A 19,138-nucleotide genomic window follows, 5' to 3' on the forward strand; every position below is an offset into this window, starting at 1 on the left:
TGCTAAATTTCAGAAGCAAATACTTTTTACTGAAATACATAATGACAGCTTTGGTTCCTTTTCGTATTACAACTTTCCTGCCAGTAAAATAACACATATCCCCCAATTTAGTTATTTTAATGAAGGGATGAAGGGTTCCTTTATGCGTTCAAAAAAGTTCTCCTACCTCTTACGCAATCTTAGGTCTTTAAAAGTGCAACCTATTCATTATTGCAGCAGTTATATCAGTCCAAAAACGTTTTATACACTGATGGAGATCATTATACACTGTTATTTTTGGCACTTCAAGGAAATATTGCAAATACTTTGACTAAATTAAGACTTTGAAAGTGGGAATTGTGCTTTTACTGTGGTCTGATTACTTCTCTTCTGTTTCTCTTGAATGAAAAACCCTTTCCAAGAGAATTCATGAAAACAAACATTTATTTATTTTTACAGAATACATTCCACACAACAAATGGCCATGTTGAGACTCACAAACCTGACTACATTGTGCTTTTCTGTACATGTTGTTCACGATAATAGATCTTATATAAAGTATTTACACAGGCCAAGTCTCTATCTTTTCCTCTTTCTGCATGACTCCTTTTTCTGCAGATAATTTATGCCAGGTCTTAACACAAACTGAACTTTTCCAGAGCACTATGAAGGGTCTTCAGGTCGTCTCTCATCTGGCTCAGGGCGTTTTGGATTTTGCTGGGCTGATCCAGAACCTCCACGCTGCAGGTAAACGGCTCATAGCGAACTGCAAAGGGACGCTTGATTTTTGCAGAGTATCTCCTGTTGAAGTGAATGAATGCATAGGGCAGATTATTAGGAGCATTCGGTAAATTATTAAAGCTATTCATTTAGACTCATGAGAGATGTTCATGCTAATCGTTATTCCATAGCTTTGAACAAGGAACATACAACTTACAGTTTACTGTATCTTTGGGGTAGAAGGTTGTTTAAGGAACAGCTTTAATGAAATTGCACACAGTTTTTTTAACAGCATTATAGTAATAGGTAAATACCTCATTTTGGTCTTTGCATCCTCAAAGCTCTCGGATATGAAGTAGACGGGCTGGAATGTTTGGTCCTGGTAAGGCTGAACTGCTGTCTCCTCCGGGATAAATGGCTTATACTCCGGTTCATTCGACAGAGCGTACTGAAGAGACAGGTCAAAGGTCAAAGACGGTCAGTACACCAAGCAATATGAATATGAAGCAAATGCGTTTGTGAACAGAACAGACTGCAGATGGAAAAAAGTTTATATCTGGAATACTTTATCTCTTTTTTTTTGTTGAGGATAATGCATTTTGAATGCATGGATGTTGTTTTATAAAGATATATTTGAAAGAAACACACTCACAACGAGCTCTCCGTAAGACGACAGGAGTCCGGCGCCGTAAGCTTTCACTGCTCCGTTCTGCTTGCAGAGGCCAAACTCCACAGTGAACCAATATAACTGAAAAGGAAAAGCACATCAAAGAAAGTCAGTGGAAGATATATTCTAAAAGATAGCATGATTAAACATAATGTGCAGTCCTTCATTTAAGCCACCAGATGGCAGTGAAAGTCTAAATTTAGAGAGCCCATGGATCCCTCAGATAATAAAAGCTTCTCTCTTGCCTTGGTATTGAGGGGCATAATGAAATACAAATACTGCAAGTCAAAAACTAGGTATATAAAATGAAACATACAATAAAACATTCAAATAATATGTGAAATATGTGAAATATGCATGTTTTCAAAATGAAAAGAGTAACGCAGTGTTTAAAAACAGGATTAAATAAGCACATTTTCACAGTATAAAGGGCATGCAAGATTATAATCCAAAAATGTATATGTTTAGATACACAATTTTAAATTCTATATTTTCCTTTTTTTGTGATGTTTTCACCTTAAGGGTTCCAACACAAAAAAATGATCTCTGAATTTCTAATTCTAATGGTCTAATTTCAGCTTAAAAACATACCGTTGACAGTTTCTCAATGTCTTCATCTGAAGCTCCAAGCGAGGCAAGTCCAATCTCCTGAAACAGTTCAATTGAGTTGTGTTAAAGGCCATTAAACTACATTGCTCTCTTATTATGTCAAATCAAAGCGAGGCACCATTACCTGAGAAAACTGGGCGAATTCTTTATCCGCCAGCATGGGAATATGTCCGAGCAGTTCATGGCAGCAGTCTCTGTCGGAGCAGGAACACAGTCAATGACAGAAAAAGCAGCTGAATATATTAAGGAATAAAATAGGTCCCAGAAAACTTCCACTCACGGCTCAGGGGAGTGCATGGGTGCTGAAGCATGGCGGATGTACTGAGTGCACTGAAACACTCTGAAGGCCAAACTGGAGAGGAAGTCTCTGGCTGACAGCAGGCCAGCCACCGGTCGCAGCTGGAAACCAGTTTTCTCTGAAACAAGAGAAACACTTTGAAACACACAGCAAAGTAAAGCCACTGGATGCATGGTAATATAGAGCAGTACATTGATGATGTCTCTGGGTCCTAACTTCAAACGCTCTTTTTTTTCACAATTGTATTGCTGTTCAGAGCTCATTGCTATTTTGACATAAAGTACATACCTTAAAACCCCACGTCAAGTCATGAAAAATTAAATTTGGTGTTGGTGTTTCCATACTTTGTTTTCCATTTAATGTTAGAAAGATACTTGTTTCATATCCTTAGTTTCCTTAGATATACTGTAGGGCATTAATGTTAATTTATTCCAGATTTGATTGATTTTTTTGTATTATCTTTTTAACATTAAATCTACTTTTCAACCTATATGTATTCCACTTTTAAAATGTGGATTATCTTCTGAAAACCAGAAGTTATCATAATTCTTGTTATGTAAAAGCTAATCTAGAACATAAACATTTACCCTTTCTACTTTTTTGAGTGGTATTATCTTTTGAAGACTGAGTGTTTGTCACCTTTCAGGAAGGCAGAGATGTCTCTGAGCTGAGGGATGCGATCCTCTCCGTAGCCGCACTCTCTCTCCAGCTGCTGCAGCCCGTCCATGAACTGCCTGCAGGCCAGACTGGGGTAAATGCTCCTCAGCTGCAAGTAAACCTCCCTCCTTAAAACACAGAAACACATCAATGCACTTTAACCCTCCAACATGCATCTACATTCAGACTGACTGTGGCCAATTCTTACCATGTGGATACTTCTTCTTCTGTGTACTGCACTGTGGGCAGCTGGTCCCCTCTGTGACAAAGAAAATCACTTAATAAGAGAATATTTAAATGGTACTCATTTTCTAAAAGAGATGGATAAATATCTGACTCACTGTTTGTATCTGGAGGCAAGCTCAGAGATGAATGCCCGTCTTTTTCTGTATTCTGGATCGCTGTATCCCTGCAACAAATTAGTGACCATAACTAAGTTGGATTTGTTTCTGATAAATATGGTTTAAAAGTGTTATGTTTTGCAGCAGATATGTAAACACTCACTGGATGATCCTGGTCCATGTCCGGATCAAATTTGGTTATTAGCATGTTGCATCTGTCGAGCTCTTTTATCTGTCGGGGGAACCAGGAAACTAAAGAGAGGGAAAATAATGAATTAGTGCCATTGTTATTGGCCTTTTTATCATGTAACATAAGACTTGTGAAATTGCATGTCATGCCCTAATATAAGCGTATACCACTACGTAAACATTTGAATAGGTCTAATGAAAAGCATAAAGTGCTCAATAATAAAGTCCTGCACCTTTTTCCTCTGGTATGGAGCGAACGTCGTCCACCACTCTCTTCAGTGAGTTGATGAACACGTCCAGGTCAGAGCTGTGAACTTCACACTTCATGAAGAACTCCAGGTCTGTCGTGCTGTTTTTTGACTTCCTCCCTGGCCGGCTCTCAATGTGAAGAAGTTTTGCTTCAAACGTCTGTGAAAGATGAAACAAAGAGTAGAATATTTTAAAAAATGACACTGGAAAACACCACATTAATCAGTTTTAATCAATGCTTTGATATTGAGAAGAAGCTCTTTCATCCCATAATGTACTTATATAGTTTACTTGTTGACATTATGATGAAGAAATGCATGTTTTTGCATTATTTGTTTAAGGAACTTGTAGACCTATTTAAGTTAACCCAATTAATCCAATTTACATTTTTATTGAACGCTTCAGGTTTAGATATCATAACCATACACATTTTTCCTTTTTTTTAGACTGTAGATAAGTTATTGACCAAACATATTTCAGGAAAAGAATCCACATATACATCAATAGCTGCAGCCCTACACCTACCAGCTTAAACAGAAAATACGATTGCATAATCAGTTATAGTTATTAAACACTATGTTTAAACCTTCAGTCCATCGTTCTACTTTTATAAACCTGTGGATTGTCCATGTAGCCTCTTGTAACATGGTATTTTCACTGATTCATTAGTTTTGCGCATTTATACATCTTTGAATGTGGGACTTACCTCGAATATTTTACCAGTTTTGAAGAATCCTGCGTTTTTCTCATTGCTGAGAGTGAAGAGGAGGTTCAGAGTGACCCTGCCGTCTTTCTCCTCGAACACGAAGCTGTCTCCGTACCGGGAGGGCCCCGGGGCCCCCGGGGAGCCCACGGAGCCGCGCTCCCTGCGGGCATCCTCGATCAGACTCTGCCTCCTCCCGCTGAAGGCCGCCGGCTGCACCCCGCCCTCCGTCTTCATCGGCCCGCTGCAGCTGGAGCCTCACCGCAGTGTGTGCGCCTCCATGCTCCGTTGACACTTTAAATACCCGGATATGTGAGGGGGTGATATGGAGATGAGGTGTGCAAGGGCGTCACGTTCGGCTTTTTAGGCCTGGTTTGCGTCATGATTACATCTCTTTAAAGGACTAAAATAGTTCTATTATTTAGGGGAGGAATGGCCACACCAACACCGGTGCATTCACGCAAAACAGGTCAGGGTTACATAACTGTTACAAGATAATACAACTAGGTTATTCGAAGTTCATAGTGTTGCACATGAAGGACTTTATGATATATTATTTTTTATATCATAACGTTTATTGGTCATTTATATGGGATAATATAATATGCAGGTATGGTACATAGCAAATGGAATGTGGTATGTGTGGTACTTCATACAATTTCAATAAAGGTAGAAATACAACAATATTCCATACATGATAAATGAAAGTTTTGCCAATTAACCTAAGTAAGCATAATCATGCGGGTGGAACAGTGGTTAGATATATAGAAAAGAGGCCCCAAATGCATTTATACAATATTCTTAATTGCAAAATCTTTTTTTTTTTAAATGACCAACAGCGCAAATGTACCATGTGGTGTTTGCGTTTCTTTAACCCTCCACTTATAAGCTGGTTGAAATATATATATTTTGTATAGTCTTTAACAAACTATATTGCAGTTAATAGAGTACCTAACATCTCCTTTGAACAAATCTATTTTTTTAACCATATTGTTCTTCATTATCTGTTTGGTTTATGATTCAGAATAAAAAATGTGAGAAGTAAATACTAATAAAGGAAAAAAAATCAATGACAAAGGAATAGGGAAAGAGAGAAGAAAAACTTGTATTTGTTTCAATACATAATTTCATGCATATACAAAACATTTCATTTACCAAAGCAAAAATTAAACTTGTAACAAAAACCATCGGTGCCTTTGGATTTGAAATGCATAGAAATAAATCTGATTATTTCAGCTGTATTCACGTAATATTAGGAATAAAATTCACTAATAAGAGATTTTAATTAACAAAGCCTCTTTAAAAAACATCTCTCTTCTTAACACTTAATATTGACTGTGACATTTCGAGCTGGACATTCATTATCATCCTACGAAACAGGCTACACTATTTAATTAACTAAAATATTACAGGAATTACATTAATACTGCCATTATTTGACTTGCATATTAGTTTTAATAGAAAGAAAGTTAAGTAACAAGCACGCCAATCAGGACTCCAAGTAGTCCAACAATAAACCGTTTTATTGAAGAAATGAAGGAATTCTCAAGAGGTTTCGGCTCAGATTACTTCAATTCTGCAGTTTCCGCAGGGCTTCGCACAGTTTCCCCATTTCACCTGAAATAAAAATGATCAAATTTAGTTAATGTCATTAATTGCTCCATTTCTACGTCATCAAAAATAGTTATTTTCGAATGATTAAACAGAAACAAGCACTGTTATGTCATCCATCTGGACCATACCATCAGCCATTTGACTTTAACTTGATGTTACTTTGCTATTTTACAGTCAGAGGTTCAAAACAGAAGATGAATTTGATGGGTTCTTCTTCTTTAAACTGGCGTATTAAGTGTTACAGTCACTCTTCTCAAGTTATCTTAATTAGCCTGTAGTTATTAACATCTGGAATGGATGATGGGCCACAAGTGGACATTAGAAGTTTGGAACCAGCTTTATAATATCATATATTTCAGTGACCACTCCAAAATGAAATGAGTAACATACTCCCGATGCTGTCAGCCAGGTTCCTGAGCTGCTGGGTGTTGTCCAGCACTTCGATGCTCTGAGTGTACGCATTGTAGCGCACACTGAAAGGCCTTGGGATGGTGTTTGCAAATTTCCTGCAGGCAGACAGACATAAATGTTACATGTTTTGTTTAAATCTAAACTCCAATTATATGCAGGATCCAATTATATGCAGGAACAAATTAAAAATAAAAAACAACATTTTCTTACCTCACTTTCTCTTTGGCGTCCTCAAAGGACTCTGCAACAAAGTACACAGGCTGGTACTCAGTGATTGGGTATTTCTGCAGGCAGGTCTTGGCGGGGTCAAAGGACAGGACTTTGGGCTTGTCTGTCAAGCAGTACTGAACAATAAAAGCGAAAAAGTGTTACATATATCTCATTTCAATTTCTCTAAGAGTGTCTATGTTCCCATCACTACTGCAGGGAACAGGAAGTGCGGCATGATGCAGGGCTCGATGTGACAGAGTGCACATCCTCTGCTTACAGATGCTGATGTAACGGGTGACCTCGATAGCGAGATGTAAGTCCTCTCTCTGTTTCTCTCTGCCCCCACTCACCTACTGAACTAGTTTAAATGCACCCAGCTGGATAGTGAGTCCACTCTACCAGTGACACACAAAACCAGAATCACAGTGAACTACTTACCCACTTTGTTGGGCAACAAGCTGTTTTAAGGTACAGTATAGTATGTCACTTGTCAGCTGAAAAGGAGTTGACCTTTCATATATATTTTGCTGAGTTGTGTTTTTACTTTATCCCAAATGTTTCCAACTGTTTTTAAACCAAGCAAATCTGCTTTGTTTCATTTAAGCTCCTATAATGGCAACATGTACTGTAACTGCCAAAAGTAGACTTAACATTTTCAAGATTAACTTAAGATGTTGGTGTTTTTAAGTATATATTTTAACCGGGTGAAGGATTTTAGTCTCAGGAACTTAAATTATTACCTGCAGCTCTCCAAATGATGAAAGCAAGCCAGCTCCGAAAGCTTTGGTTTCTGAGCCTTGCTTACACAGGCCAAACTCCACGGTGAACCAGTACACCTGAGGACACAAAAACCATAATTCATTCACAATTCTGTGGCAGAAATTTACAAGGATAAGGAAAAGTAAATGCATTTTAAATCCCACTTAAGGCATTTTTTTTTGTAATTTGGGGAACTTGCCACATAAGGTAATCACATGAATGCTATCACTATATATATATAGTCATCACTACACACAAAGTACTACAGATACCTCAGATAGCTCACACTCTCACATAAATGTATTTAAGTTATGCAAAATAAACACATGCATGTAACATTTACTCTTTTATGTTGCTGGTAAACTGAACCTGCATAGGATCAGGGGCTGTAAACCAGACCTAATGTTTTTGTTTCTGAGGGTCCTGTACTTGAAAACAATACAGCCTATCAAAATGATCTTTGTTTCTCATGAACACAATACTCACAGTGGCAAGTTTCTCAATGAACTCATCAGGAGCAGCGAGGGAGGCGAGACCGATTTCCTACACAGAGTACAATCAAAGCAGAAGATTTGAGTTGTTATTGTTGCTCTCAGGGAAAGAAGGTGTTACAACAGTTCAAAGAACGAAAAAGGTGAAAAAATCAGCATACAGGCAGAAAGAATGTAATTGTTGCAGGTAATGTATCACAATATTCTACAACAATGAGGCATATTTCCTCATATCATGCTGCCCTAAGTCATAATACTTTTTGTTTTCAGTTGTATTTTTATTGCCGTCTTTACCTGTGAGAATTGGGCGAAACTGGAGTCGGCAAACAGAGGAACGTGTCCCAGGAGCTCGTGGCAGATGTCCCTGCATTAGACACCAAAATAATCTTAAAAATCAAACAAATTACGTATTATTTCCTTGTGTTATGCATAGAGTTCCAGACACTCACGGCTCAGGTGTGTATGTGGGCTTGGAGCCATGACGAATGTACTGCGTCGAATGAAAGACCCGGAAAGCGAGGCCAGCAAGGAAGTCCCTGGACGAGAGCAGACCGGCCACGGGGCGCAGCCGGAAGCCTGTGCACGCTGCAGGAAGAGAGGGGAATGTTAACTGTGTTTAAAAGGAGTCAGGGCTCATTGGTAAATGATACAAGGGTTTCATGTCAATGAAAACTCCATCAGGTTTCATATAGTGATATCAGAAGAAATGTATGGGAAACCTGAAATACGACAAGATCCCAATTAAAGCGATACATACCTTTTGAACATCATTAGTGCCCCAGATATTCTATTTTATTTAATCTTTTATGTAATGGAGCAACTGTCACAAAACCCAGTATTCCCCTGGGATAAATCAAGTATTCGGATTTGTTAGGAATGCATTGCATTCAATTTAGTGTTACACTATTTCCTTATTTCTTTGTCTTTTAAGTATATTGTATGTTGAAGAGCCTACAGTAGCCTACGACCTAACATTTTCAACAACTGTGCTTTAGGTATTGTGCATAATGACAATAAATATTTGGATCTTTGACCTGTTAGACCTCAGAGTCAATACTCAGGCTTACACTGCAGGAAGCGGGACACGTCCTCCAGCTGGGGGATGTTGTCCTGCCTGTAGCCGCAGTATTTCTCCAGCAGGGGGAACACCCGGTTGTGTTCGCGGCAGGCATGAGTTGGGTACAGGGTCTTCAGCTCATTGAACACCGTCCCCCATGTGGCCTTCTCTTCCTCCGTGTACTCCACCCGAGGGATGATTTGGCCACTGGGACGAAGACATTAGTGTAATGAGCATGTTTGCTTAGCTTTATATGAGTTTTGTGTAAAAGGCCATTCTAGAACGAGTAGTTATATACTGTAAAAAGGGTGAGTACATAAGTTTACCTGCAAGACTTGCATAAGGACAGTATGTAGAGAAGCTAAACTACATTGCTACACATACACCACTTTTTGCCTAAGATCTTTCACATGTATGGTGGTAATATTACTATAGTACTATAGTATATTTATATTATGGATATCTTCTAACAAACATGTCTCAATTGTTGATTGAGTTTTTTATTCTTGTAGTATGTAAATGTGAGGCACCTGACTCGATATTTTATTGGGGTTGGCTCTCTGTGTAGTGCCTGTGACTAGTTCTTAAAATACACAAAGAGCAGGGCCTTTGAAATCCATCATTGACTGTCTGTAATATGTCCGTGTTTGTCGATGATAACATTTAAGGCAAAGCATAGAAATAAATCAACCAGAATAACCACACAATGTATAAAAAAAGAGAGAGATGGAGTTAAAATAAATATATAATTAGGAGTAGTTACTGTCTGTAGTTGTAGGCGATGTCAGCGAACTCCTTTCTGCGGGCTCTGTAAACTGGATCTGTAAAACCCTGAACACACACACACACACACACACACACACACACACACACACACACACACACACACACACACACACACACACACACACACACACACACACACACAAAGGGAAGCCATGTTAGATCTCATGATCGCAGCCTGGCCACTCACAGCTAAATCAAAGAGAGGAAATCCTCTGCTGAGGCTAAACCCTGTGGCCTTTGACAGCATTATGCACTCCGTCTCCAATACGTGCGCGCAAATACATATTTAAATGAAGCCTTTGTAGAGTGTTTTCCTGTTTATGATGAATATTCTGCTTTAATGGCGGTGGCAAAAGGGAGCAATTATCTATAATTATAGGGGCTCAATTAAAGCAATGACATCAATTTGTGTGTCTAGATAGTTTCCATTAGAATAGACGGCAGAGTGCGGCCTGTCATCTCCACAGCTTTCATTAGACATGTGGGCGTGAGTGGGCGTACACACACACACACACACACACACACACACACACACACACACACACACACACACACACACACACACACACACACACACACACACGCATGCAGAGGCAGGATGTGCATGGATGGGTCGGTCCTTACCGGATGATCAGAGTCCAGTTCAGAGCCGTAGCTGAGGATCTGGTTGGCAAAGCGGTCCAAGTCCTGGATGTCATTAGGGAACCATGGCACTGGAGAATAATGACAGTTAACATTTAGGTTATATTTTATTCAGATCAAATTAATTAAGAATGTATTCTACAAACAATTTCCCGAAAAATGAAGAAACTTTAATTTATATTTTGTGTGTTAGATAATTCAAGTGTGTAGTGCCAGTGACGATGCGTTTTATATATTTTATAACGATAGTTGATGGATGTAAATGAACAGATTATATTCATATTCATATATTTCACCAATAGGATTTTCCTCCAGTTCCATCTATGGCATGTTGGCACTGAGCAGCACAGTAATAAAGGGTCATCTGCTTGTTCAAATGGATTTATGACACTCAACAACACTGGGGCCCCATCATTAATCTACATTTGTGCAGTGTGGTCCAGCCTGAGGCCCTTAGGAAGACAATATGTCCCCAGCAGGCTCCTCTTTAAACAGGCAGGCTACAAAACTGGCTGTAAATATCCCCTGGTCCACTTGACCATGACCAGCAGCCCTCAGTGTCTACAGGGAGGTCAAAGGAGGATCCATGGTGGCCCTGTCTGTCTCCCTGGCGTGACCTTGGCATGTTCTCTCTCCCGGGACACAGAGCTCCTCTGTTCCTGCCGAGCCTGTTGGTCCTCAAACGCTAAACTAATGTCATTCTGGAAACAACTAATAAGGGGGTCTTGATGTGGGCCGTGGGCCATCAGTCTGATCGGCGACACTGGCTGTCCATTACCCGGTCTTGCTGGGGGGTCATGAAGCATCAGCCAACACTGAGTGCAGTTGATAGATGGACAATTCAGCTGTTTTGATCTCTACTTAATTTAGTTTTTTAACCATGCTAGCTGTGTGGCTCCAGGAATGGCAGAATTGGTTAGACGGTTCATTACTGTGACCCAGATTAACATCTATTCACTGCAAAATGAGACATTCCTTACCTCAATTGTTAAGGTATTAAGCAGAGGTTAGTATGCTCAAACACTCATATGGAGAACATGGTATACCTTCTAAAATAAAATTGCTCATTCTCTCATTATTCTTCTTATTATTAATGGAGCCAACCTGTGTCCTTCTCTTTGTTGCGGGACAGCTCGTGCACGTGGCCGCTGATTTGGGTCCGTAGGCTGTCAATGACCTCGTCCAGGGCCTGAGAGCAGCTGGAGTCCACGCTGATGAAGAACTCGAACTGGGCTTTGTCCATCCGAGACGGACGGGACTCGATGTGCGTCAGGTTGATGCCCTTCTCCTGAGGATCACAGAAGAAGAAGGAGACAATGGTGAGTCCTGATTTGTCGCATTTACGTATTTTTTATGTTATTTTCAATGTATAATGCTTTTCAATTGTCCTAATTGTTTCTTAATATCATTTACTGCATATACAGTATCAATATTTCAACTGATTACATACATTTAATAATATCCATTGGTTTATCATTTTCTAAGACGTTTCATGCAAACCCCTGTGTTGATTGGTATTTTTCAGTGTCACACTCATTTGTTTGAGTTTTTAAGAAACAGCTACCATCTGGAATCATGACTATGAAAAATAAAAGTTCAATTTTAAAATACTTTAATATTCACTTATATCTCATTACTACTTTAACCTTTATGATACCTTGAATTGTATGCTTGGGTTTTACATTTTTCAATTAGAAGGGCCTTCATTTCCCCCTATATTTAGATCCAAGATCTACACAAAAAACATGTATCCATGGTCTGTTGCATCCGGATTTGTTTGCGTCTTTTATGAGCTTGTTTATTGAATTAACATTTTATCTAATTCTCCGTTTGTTGAAGGCAAGATGCACGCACGACTTCTGCAACAGGCTGCAGCACTACCAGTGTTCTACCACTAGAGGGTGCCGTGTTGTAACTAAACTGATGCTTGTTTAGATTTACTTTATTGATCCATGTTTGAATAGTTTTCTTGGAGCAGCATTTTCATTGTACATGAGTTAAAAAATAAAATAGATGATCAACAAACAATAAATACATATGAAGAAGAATACTATTGAATACACAATATAAATATACAGGGTTACAACTCTTAAGAGATCAACTTACTACTTACAAAATACAAACATAGGCTCCTAAATATCTTATATTTAAATGCAATGAGGTACAGTGTGAGAACAATATAAACCAGGGTAAACTAAATGCAAAAAAAAGTGGAGTCCGGATTAAAAAAAACAGCTTCTGAATAAACTATGAAGCTGTGAGTTATTTGTTCGCCACAGGGCAGGTGTTCTACAGGGTAACTGGTTTAGGCAGGAAAGATTCCCTCTATCGGTCCTGTTTTGAGTCCACCATGGAGGTCATGGTCCACCTTGAACTGCTTCTTTATTATTCTCTTTCTGTTTTTCTGCAAACTGAACTTGAGCCGGACACACTGTTGCTTGATAAAGGAAATATTGTAGTGGTTTAGTGCAACATCCCAGAGTAATTCAACAGGTCCTTTTTGCATTTAGGCTTTTCTCATTATTCAGCACGAACACAAAGTCCTTGGGATGTTTCCAAACTCTTTTGGACGTTTTTCTAAATACTGTTCACAATAAAGAGAGGCTGCAGCTCCATGGTGGATAGCGTGACTACATTTAAGTGTTATAACCAACAGAAATTTATTTTTTGTTTACGTAACTTTGGGGAGGGAGAGGGAGTGTGTTGTTCTCAGTCTACTATAGGCTAAGCAAAGAGGAGGGTCTCCTGTTTGCTCCCATCTGGATCCTATTTTACATTTTTACAGCTTTTAAAGGCCCATGTGTTCCTACATACCCCTTGGGACTACAGTACAGAGATGGTTGCCATTGGAAAGAAAAAAGAACTCGCTTTTTGTGATGTGCCGTTATCTATTCACTGCCTGCACATTAACAGTAGTGTTCCAAACATATATGAGGGGAAAATAGCAATGTTGTCAAATTGAAATGATCCAGAATTCAGTTTTATTACTGTAATTGTTCAAGAACATTATTATGAGAACATTACTATGGCCAACACTTAATATATTATGTATGCAGTCTTTGCATTGCACATATATATATTTGTTTTACATCTATCATAGTTATAATGGATGACATTTATTCTGTCAAATGATCAGCAACCTTTTAACTTTGAGAAAGTTAAGATATGATGGTGTAACTGTGTATTGACTGCGCATTAATTTTTTGGAAATTCCGCCTATTTTTTTTTACCTTCATTGCATTTACCAACAAGAACAGTGAAGCTTTGGGATATAAATAAATCATATAAAATCAAAATAACACTCCTGTATTTTTAAAGTATGTGTCTCAGACATAGTTCATAAGGTTCAAGGAAATTGCTGTTTCTTTGCACAAAGGGAAATACTTCAACATGTGTGCCTGGTCCAGCTTAACATAGCCCAGCCTAAATCCTGAAGCCTGCAGGATGCAGGGGTCATTCTGTCAGATTTCTGTGCAACTCCGAGCCTCCCTCTAAGTTAGGCAGGTGACACTAACCCTCCTCCTGTCGCCCTGACTGAGGTGCAGGGTCAGAGCAGGCCACTGGCTCCGTACTCGTCACATGAAAGCCATGCTGCCGTGTCACATGGGCTCCAGTTAGTGTGCAACCTTCTGACTGAAATACGGAGATTAGACATTCACAAGATGAAAACAAACCTGGGGTAGGATGCCAGTGCTGAGCTAAACGGTAACACATGGTCAGGCGAAGAAGAAGAAGAAGAAGAAGAAGAAGAAGAAGAAGAAGAAGAAGAAGAAGAAGAAGAAGAAGAAGAAGAAGGAGAAGGAGAAGGAGAAGGAGAAGGAGAAGGAGAAGGAGAAGGAGAAGGAGAAGGAGAAGGAGAAGGAGAAGGAGAAGGAGAAGGAGAAGGAGAAGGAGAAGGAGAAGGAGAAGGAGAAGGAGAAGGAGAAGGAGAAGGAGAAGGAGAAGGAGAAGGAGAAACAAGTGCAGAACGTTCTCTCCAAAGCTGTGTTTTTAGTGGACCAACATGTTTAACATTACATCTTTTTTTTAAAAGAGGATATTTGGGGGAGGAATGGGGTGGAGCAGGGGGAGGATCACGAAAGTGGGAGCTCATAGGTTCAAAGAGGGTCTTTATGTTTACTGCTGCGTTTGGAAAACAGCATTTGGCACATTGTTGATATTCAAAACAGTCTCCCCGCCCACCCTCCAAACTGTGCTTTGTCCGCAGGTGAAAAACTTGATATGATGTCCATGTTGAAGATTAAACAACAAAAGCGCTGCCAGTCAGTGTTTACTTTCAGCCTTCGAACTGTCACGTACGCAGAGGCAAACAAAAATACTGTTCATGGTATTTTATGTTAATCAATAACTTAAATAAATAGATAAAAGACCTTTCAAAGTTTCACCACAGGCTCATCGTGTCCATCTGACGTTTTGGGAAATTTCCCTTTCTGTTTTCTTACCGAGAGCACAAAGCTATCATCAGTAATGTAAAGGTCCTATTATGCAAAAATGGAACGTAGTGTTGTTATATTATATTGGATTATTATAACTGATGTATTAACATGTTTAAAAGGGACAATCCCCACATTTTAAACATTACGTTTAATTTATTTATCACAAGCCTGGGCAAACACATGTTTAATATTTAACTGAATGTCATTTTATTTCGAAACAAGTCCAGTGCTGATTTATTTTCATAGTAGCCCTGGGGAGGTCACTGGATCAAAGAGTCGACCGTCAGGATTGCAAACGACTGACACACAAACACATGAGATAAGTTCAGTTTGTTTAGCTCTCTTATTTAAACGGTCACAGCAGCAGGAAAACTGCAACAACTGAAGATACTTATATATTTACAACCTACTTATCTCTTATCTAAAATTGTTCAAATCCAATCACTTTTAATACTGAACCAGATATTGTTATACTCTAAACTAATAAAAACTAAGGATGTAAATTCATGTATTATTTAAGTTACTTGTCATGTTGAATGTTAATCAGTAACTTTATAAAGATGAAAGGCCTGAAGATGTGAGTTTAGGTGGATATCTGCAGCTTTCTCTCCCCTTTTTCAGTTATAATGCCAAGCTCATCTAAGACTCCTCAACTAACTCTTAGAAAAAGTTGATTTACAAATTCATGACATCACTTCACAGCTTGAGTAGATTTAACAAACCCCAGTGATAAACTACATTCCTTAGCTGCAGGAGCATGTTTGACTCCTGAACAAATGCAGTAAAGGCCGTGGCAAATTCAGACCAGGTTTCCCTTTAATTCATGTCATGACCATAGAGAAAAGCTATATCTTCTAATGATAGATGAAGCTATATAAGTGGCAGTTTGATTGTTTGCAAGCCTAGACCTTGAAGATGAAAAAGCAAGATGCTTCTTCTCAAGCATCAGGGCAGCTGGTCAGCAGTTAAAAAAAAGAAATACCTCAAAGAGCCGCAGGCCTCTGGCTAAAGCTCCGACCTCCTCTTTCAGGGAGAAGATGCAGGAGATCACTTCGGACTTGTTGGTCTCCTCTTCCAGGTACATGGAACCCCTTCTCCGCTGAGAGGGAAGAAAACATTAAAGTGAAGTTAATGGGTTTTATTATGCGCTTAAGGCATTTTGATTTACACAAGCAGAATCTCACGGGAGCCGATTACACTGCTTCTACTGCAGGAGTGAATGAAAAGATCTAATTCTTCACATGTGTGATTAAGGAAATCCATGTGTAATTAAATTGAATGCATTTAATGTGCATGAAATCTAGTTTAAAGGCATGGCAGTTAAAGGCATCTCATATGACAGCTTGAGAGCCTCACGCATTGAACCTTTTGACACAGACCTTTTCCGCTATTATGCTGACACAGACCATCTGATCCACACATGGATTTGTGATAAACACAGGACAACTTTCCAGGTGTTTAACAGCTAATCTGAATATCTTACAGATGTAAGAATTCCTGCACTGACCGATTGTTATTTATCTCAGAGTCTTTACATCAGAAAAATCAGGACCAATATTTTACATTTAATATTTAGTTAAAGTTGGTAAATGGCATGAAAACATATATTTGTGAAGCTTAAACAATGTTACGTTGGACATTTTGTCTTAGAAAATAATTAGAATGTTCAAAATGTTCAAAACAGTTGCTGATTATTTTTCTATTGGTCGACTAAAGCTCTGGCTTTTACAAACATAACTTACAGGACATTTCTTTCATCTAGGCTGCCCAAATACCTGCTTCCAGGTATTTAATGATAGCACAAATTGTCCTTTTTCAGGACCATCAGCTGTTTGTATTTTGCCCTCTTTTTCCCCGAGTCAACTTTTCCTGCAGGGTCTGCTGAAGCATACCTGGAATATTCCAGCTAAGCCTGCCTCTATTGTTGCATTTAAAACTGACTACCAAATAGAACATTATTTCAGATAACTTGTTTACCTAACATAACCATGTCATAACAGAACAATACAAATAATCAGAGGTGGAAAAGTACACAGATCTTGTGCTTAAGTAAAAGTAGAAGTACCAGAGTGTACGAATACTCTGTTACAAGTAAACATCCTGCATTCAATTTGCTACTCAAGTAAAAGAACAAAAGTATAAGCATCAAAATATACATAAAGTACCAAAAATACTCATTATGCAGACTGGCCCATTTCAGAATATACATATGATATGTTTTGATTATAATTATTGATGCATTAAAGTGTTATCAAAGCTGGTGAAGGTGTAGGTAATTTGAATGACTTTGTATACTGCAGGGTAGTTTGTGAATTTTACTCCAGGTGTAACTAAAGTCTTATTTAAGTGTTGATTATATCTTATATCATTAAACAGAATCTGCAGTGACTTAAGGTACGGAATATAGTGGAGTCATACACGATTTACCCTTGTACTTGTAGTGGGGTACAAAGTAGCAACACATTTAAATACTTAAATAAAGTACACGTCTCTCAAAATGGTATTTAAGTACAGTATACAACTGAAAATAATTAGCTGGATTTCTGGAAATGAAAAAGCCAGATGCAAAGGAGTTTTAAAGTTATAGCCTATAGCAGGTATCATAACGTGACATTTACCCCTGTTATTGGGTCCGCTGTTTCTCCTTCTTGCCCATGGTTTCCATTCACTTTCTTGTATGCTGCGTCCATCCTCTTGCTCTTCAGGTGAATAGTGTGCTGATGCTGGACTCTGACAGGCTGTGAGTTCGGCTCCTGCCTGTAAGTCTGCTGTAACTTCGGACCACGTGACCCCCCACCCACCCGTGTATAGGTATGTCACGGGACTGTTGCTGTGAAAGAGAATTACAATCACATCTAGGTTTTGTTATGCGACACCCGGAGCCGGCACTGCTGAAATATTTTCCTTTTGCTGCTGACCTGGAGCTTCTCATCTGACTTTCTAAAGTCTGTGGTGAAAATTACGTAACTCACAGATATTTCTAAATTAGGCTATAGGTTTTAAGTACAAAACGGAAGGGATCCCAACGTAATTGTAATAGCCTACCCAAAAAGTATAATCATGCAGAATGTCTAATATAAATAAGTCATATAGTCTGTATGTTAGTACCCTACTTATTTTTATTATACATTACATATACATCGACAGGTTTACAGAATATGACATATTTGAAAGGTGATGCAGGTTATGACAATACTAAACAAAAAAGTATAAGGTTATATTCATAATTTATATACCGCAACATACACAATATAAGCATACATAAAGTAAGTATGAAGAAGTGTTGTCTTCAGAGATAAAGGGCTGACTCCTCACAGGATCACGCGTGGTCAGCTCTGAATCACACCGCAACTAATCAATTTATGGTAAACAATACTAACATTACATTAAATTGCCATTACTGTCATAGCATTACATGATCAGAGAAAATGACCTCAACCGTTACTGAGATCTTCCAATAGTGTGTAGAATATATTCAGTTTTCATGCACAACTTCACTACATTATAGTCTCTACTGCATTGATGGCTGTTCTCAAGTTGTAAGAAATTCGAGACGGATCATTTGACTATATCAACGTGAAAACCTTATGATTGCTAGTGTTTAACCACAAACAATGGTAAAGTATGTCCTTAGTCTACTACAAGCTGTTCAGTAAAAGCAGATACACATCATTTAGATGCAGATAACCTGTATTTATTCCAGGAATTACTATTGTAATTTGTTATTACTATTTTTCTATTTAGGAAATAATTAGCCTGTTCCGGAACTGGTGATCTCAAATGACACAAATACAGGAAATGTACTCTTAACGCAGTTTATCCTTCTACACTTCTTTGGCTATATAAAGCTATAATAGTCCACTATTTACAAATTAGAAAAAAACATCTGTTTAAAATATGATCAGTGTTGCCATAGTTACCTTGAAAAAGTAATCTGATTACCGATTACTCATTTAAAAAGTAATGTAGTAACTTTACTGATAACTTGATTTTAAAAGTAACTAAATTAGATTACAAGTTACTTTATTAGTTAGGCTACATTCACACTGTTAAAATGTGCCGTGCTGCGACTCCAAATGTTTCTTCAAATTTTACGTAATGTTTTTGAAGCTAGATAGCACTTTGTCTCCAGGACATATTGTACAACGAACCTTAATATTGTCATCTTTAGCTGACACAAACTCAAAATAGTGACTGTATTTCCAGCTAGAAAGCGCGCATCTCTTTCCTCCCTCCATTGTTGTTTGTGTTGCTGCGTGGTATTACACGTGAGTTGTCCTCGTGCTGGAAACGTGACTTAATTGTCTCATAGACGTCGAT

The 19,138-nt window shown here is 38.5% G+C and overlaps 2 protein-coding genes across 2 annotated transcripts; both read right to left on the minus strand.

Annotated features, from left to right (window-relative positions):
- Positions 1–315: 315 nt before the first annotated feature.
- On the minus strand, positions 316–4,649 carry th2 (tyrosine hydroxylase 2). The gene is made up of 12 exons (XM_063905605.1): positions 4,416–4,649; positions 3,694–3,868; positions 3,435–3,523; positions 3,272–3,339; positions 3,139–3,189; positions 2,913–3,058; positions 2,256–2,391; positions 2,100–2,169; positions 1,958–2,014; positions 1,352–1,447; positions 1,014–1,147; positions 316–780 (listed from the first exon to the last, which is right to left on the minus strand). Exons 1-12 carry the CDS (start codon positions 4,647–4,649, stop codon positions 615–617), a joined length of 1,422 nt encoding a protein of 473 aa, XP_063761675.1. The 3' UTR covers positions 316–614.
- Positions 4,650–5,493: 844 nt separating this feature from the next.
- Positions 5,494–17,652, minus strand: pah (phenylalanine hydroxylase). Its single transcript, XM_063905833.1, has 13 exons — positions 17,437–17,652; positions 15,801–15,917; positions 11,487–11,670; positions 10,365–10,453; positions 9,718–9,785; positions 8,965–9,161; positions 8,347–8,482; positions 8,192–8,261; positions 7,893–7,949; positions 7,388–7,483; positions 6,648–6,781; positions 6,417–6,532; positions 5,494–6,029 (listed from the first exon to the last, which is right to left on the minus strand). Exons 1-13 carry the CDS (start codon positions 17,506–17,508, stop codon positions 5,983–5,985), a joined length of 1,383 nt encoding a protein of 460 aa, XP_063761903.1. The 5' UTR covers positions 17,509–17,652; the 3' UTR covers positions 5,494–5,982.
- Between the last annotated feature and the right edge of the window lie 1,486 nt (positions 17,653–19,138).

The sequence above is a fragment of the Eleginops maclovinus genome, chromosome 17 (assembly GCF_036324505.1).
Source record: "Eleginops maclovinus isolate JMC-PN-2008 ecotype Puerto Natales chromosome 17, JC_Emac_rtc_rv5, whole genome shotgun sequence".
In the NCBI taxonomy this organism is placed as follows: domain Eukaryota; kingdom Metazoa; phylum Chordata; class Actinopteri; order Perciformes; family Eleginopidae; genus Eleginops; species Eleginops maclovinus.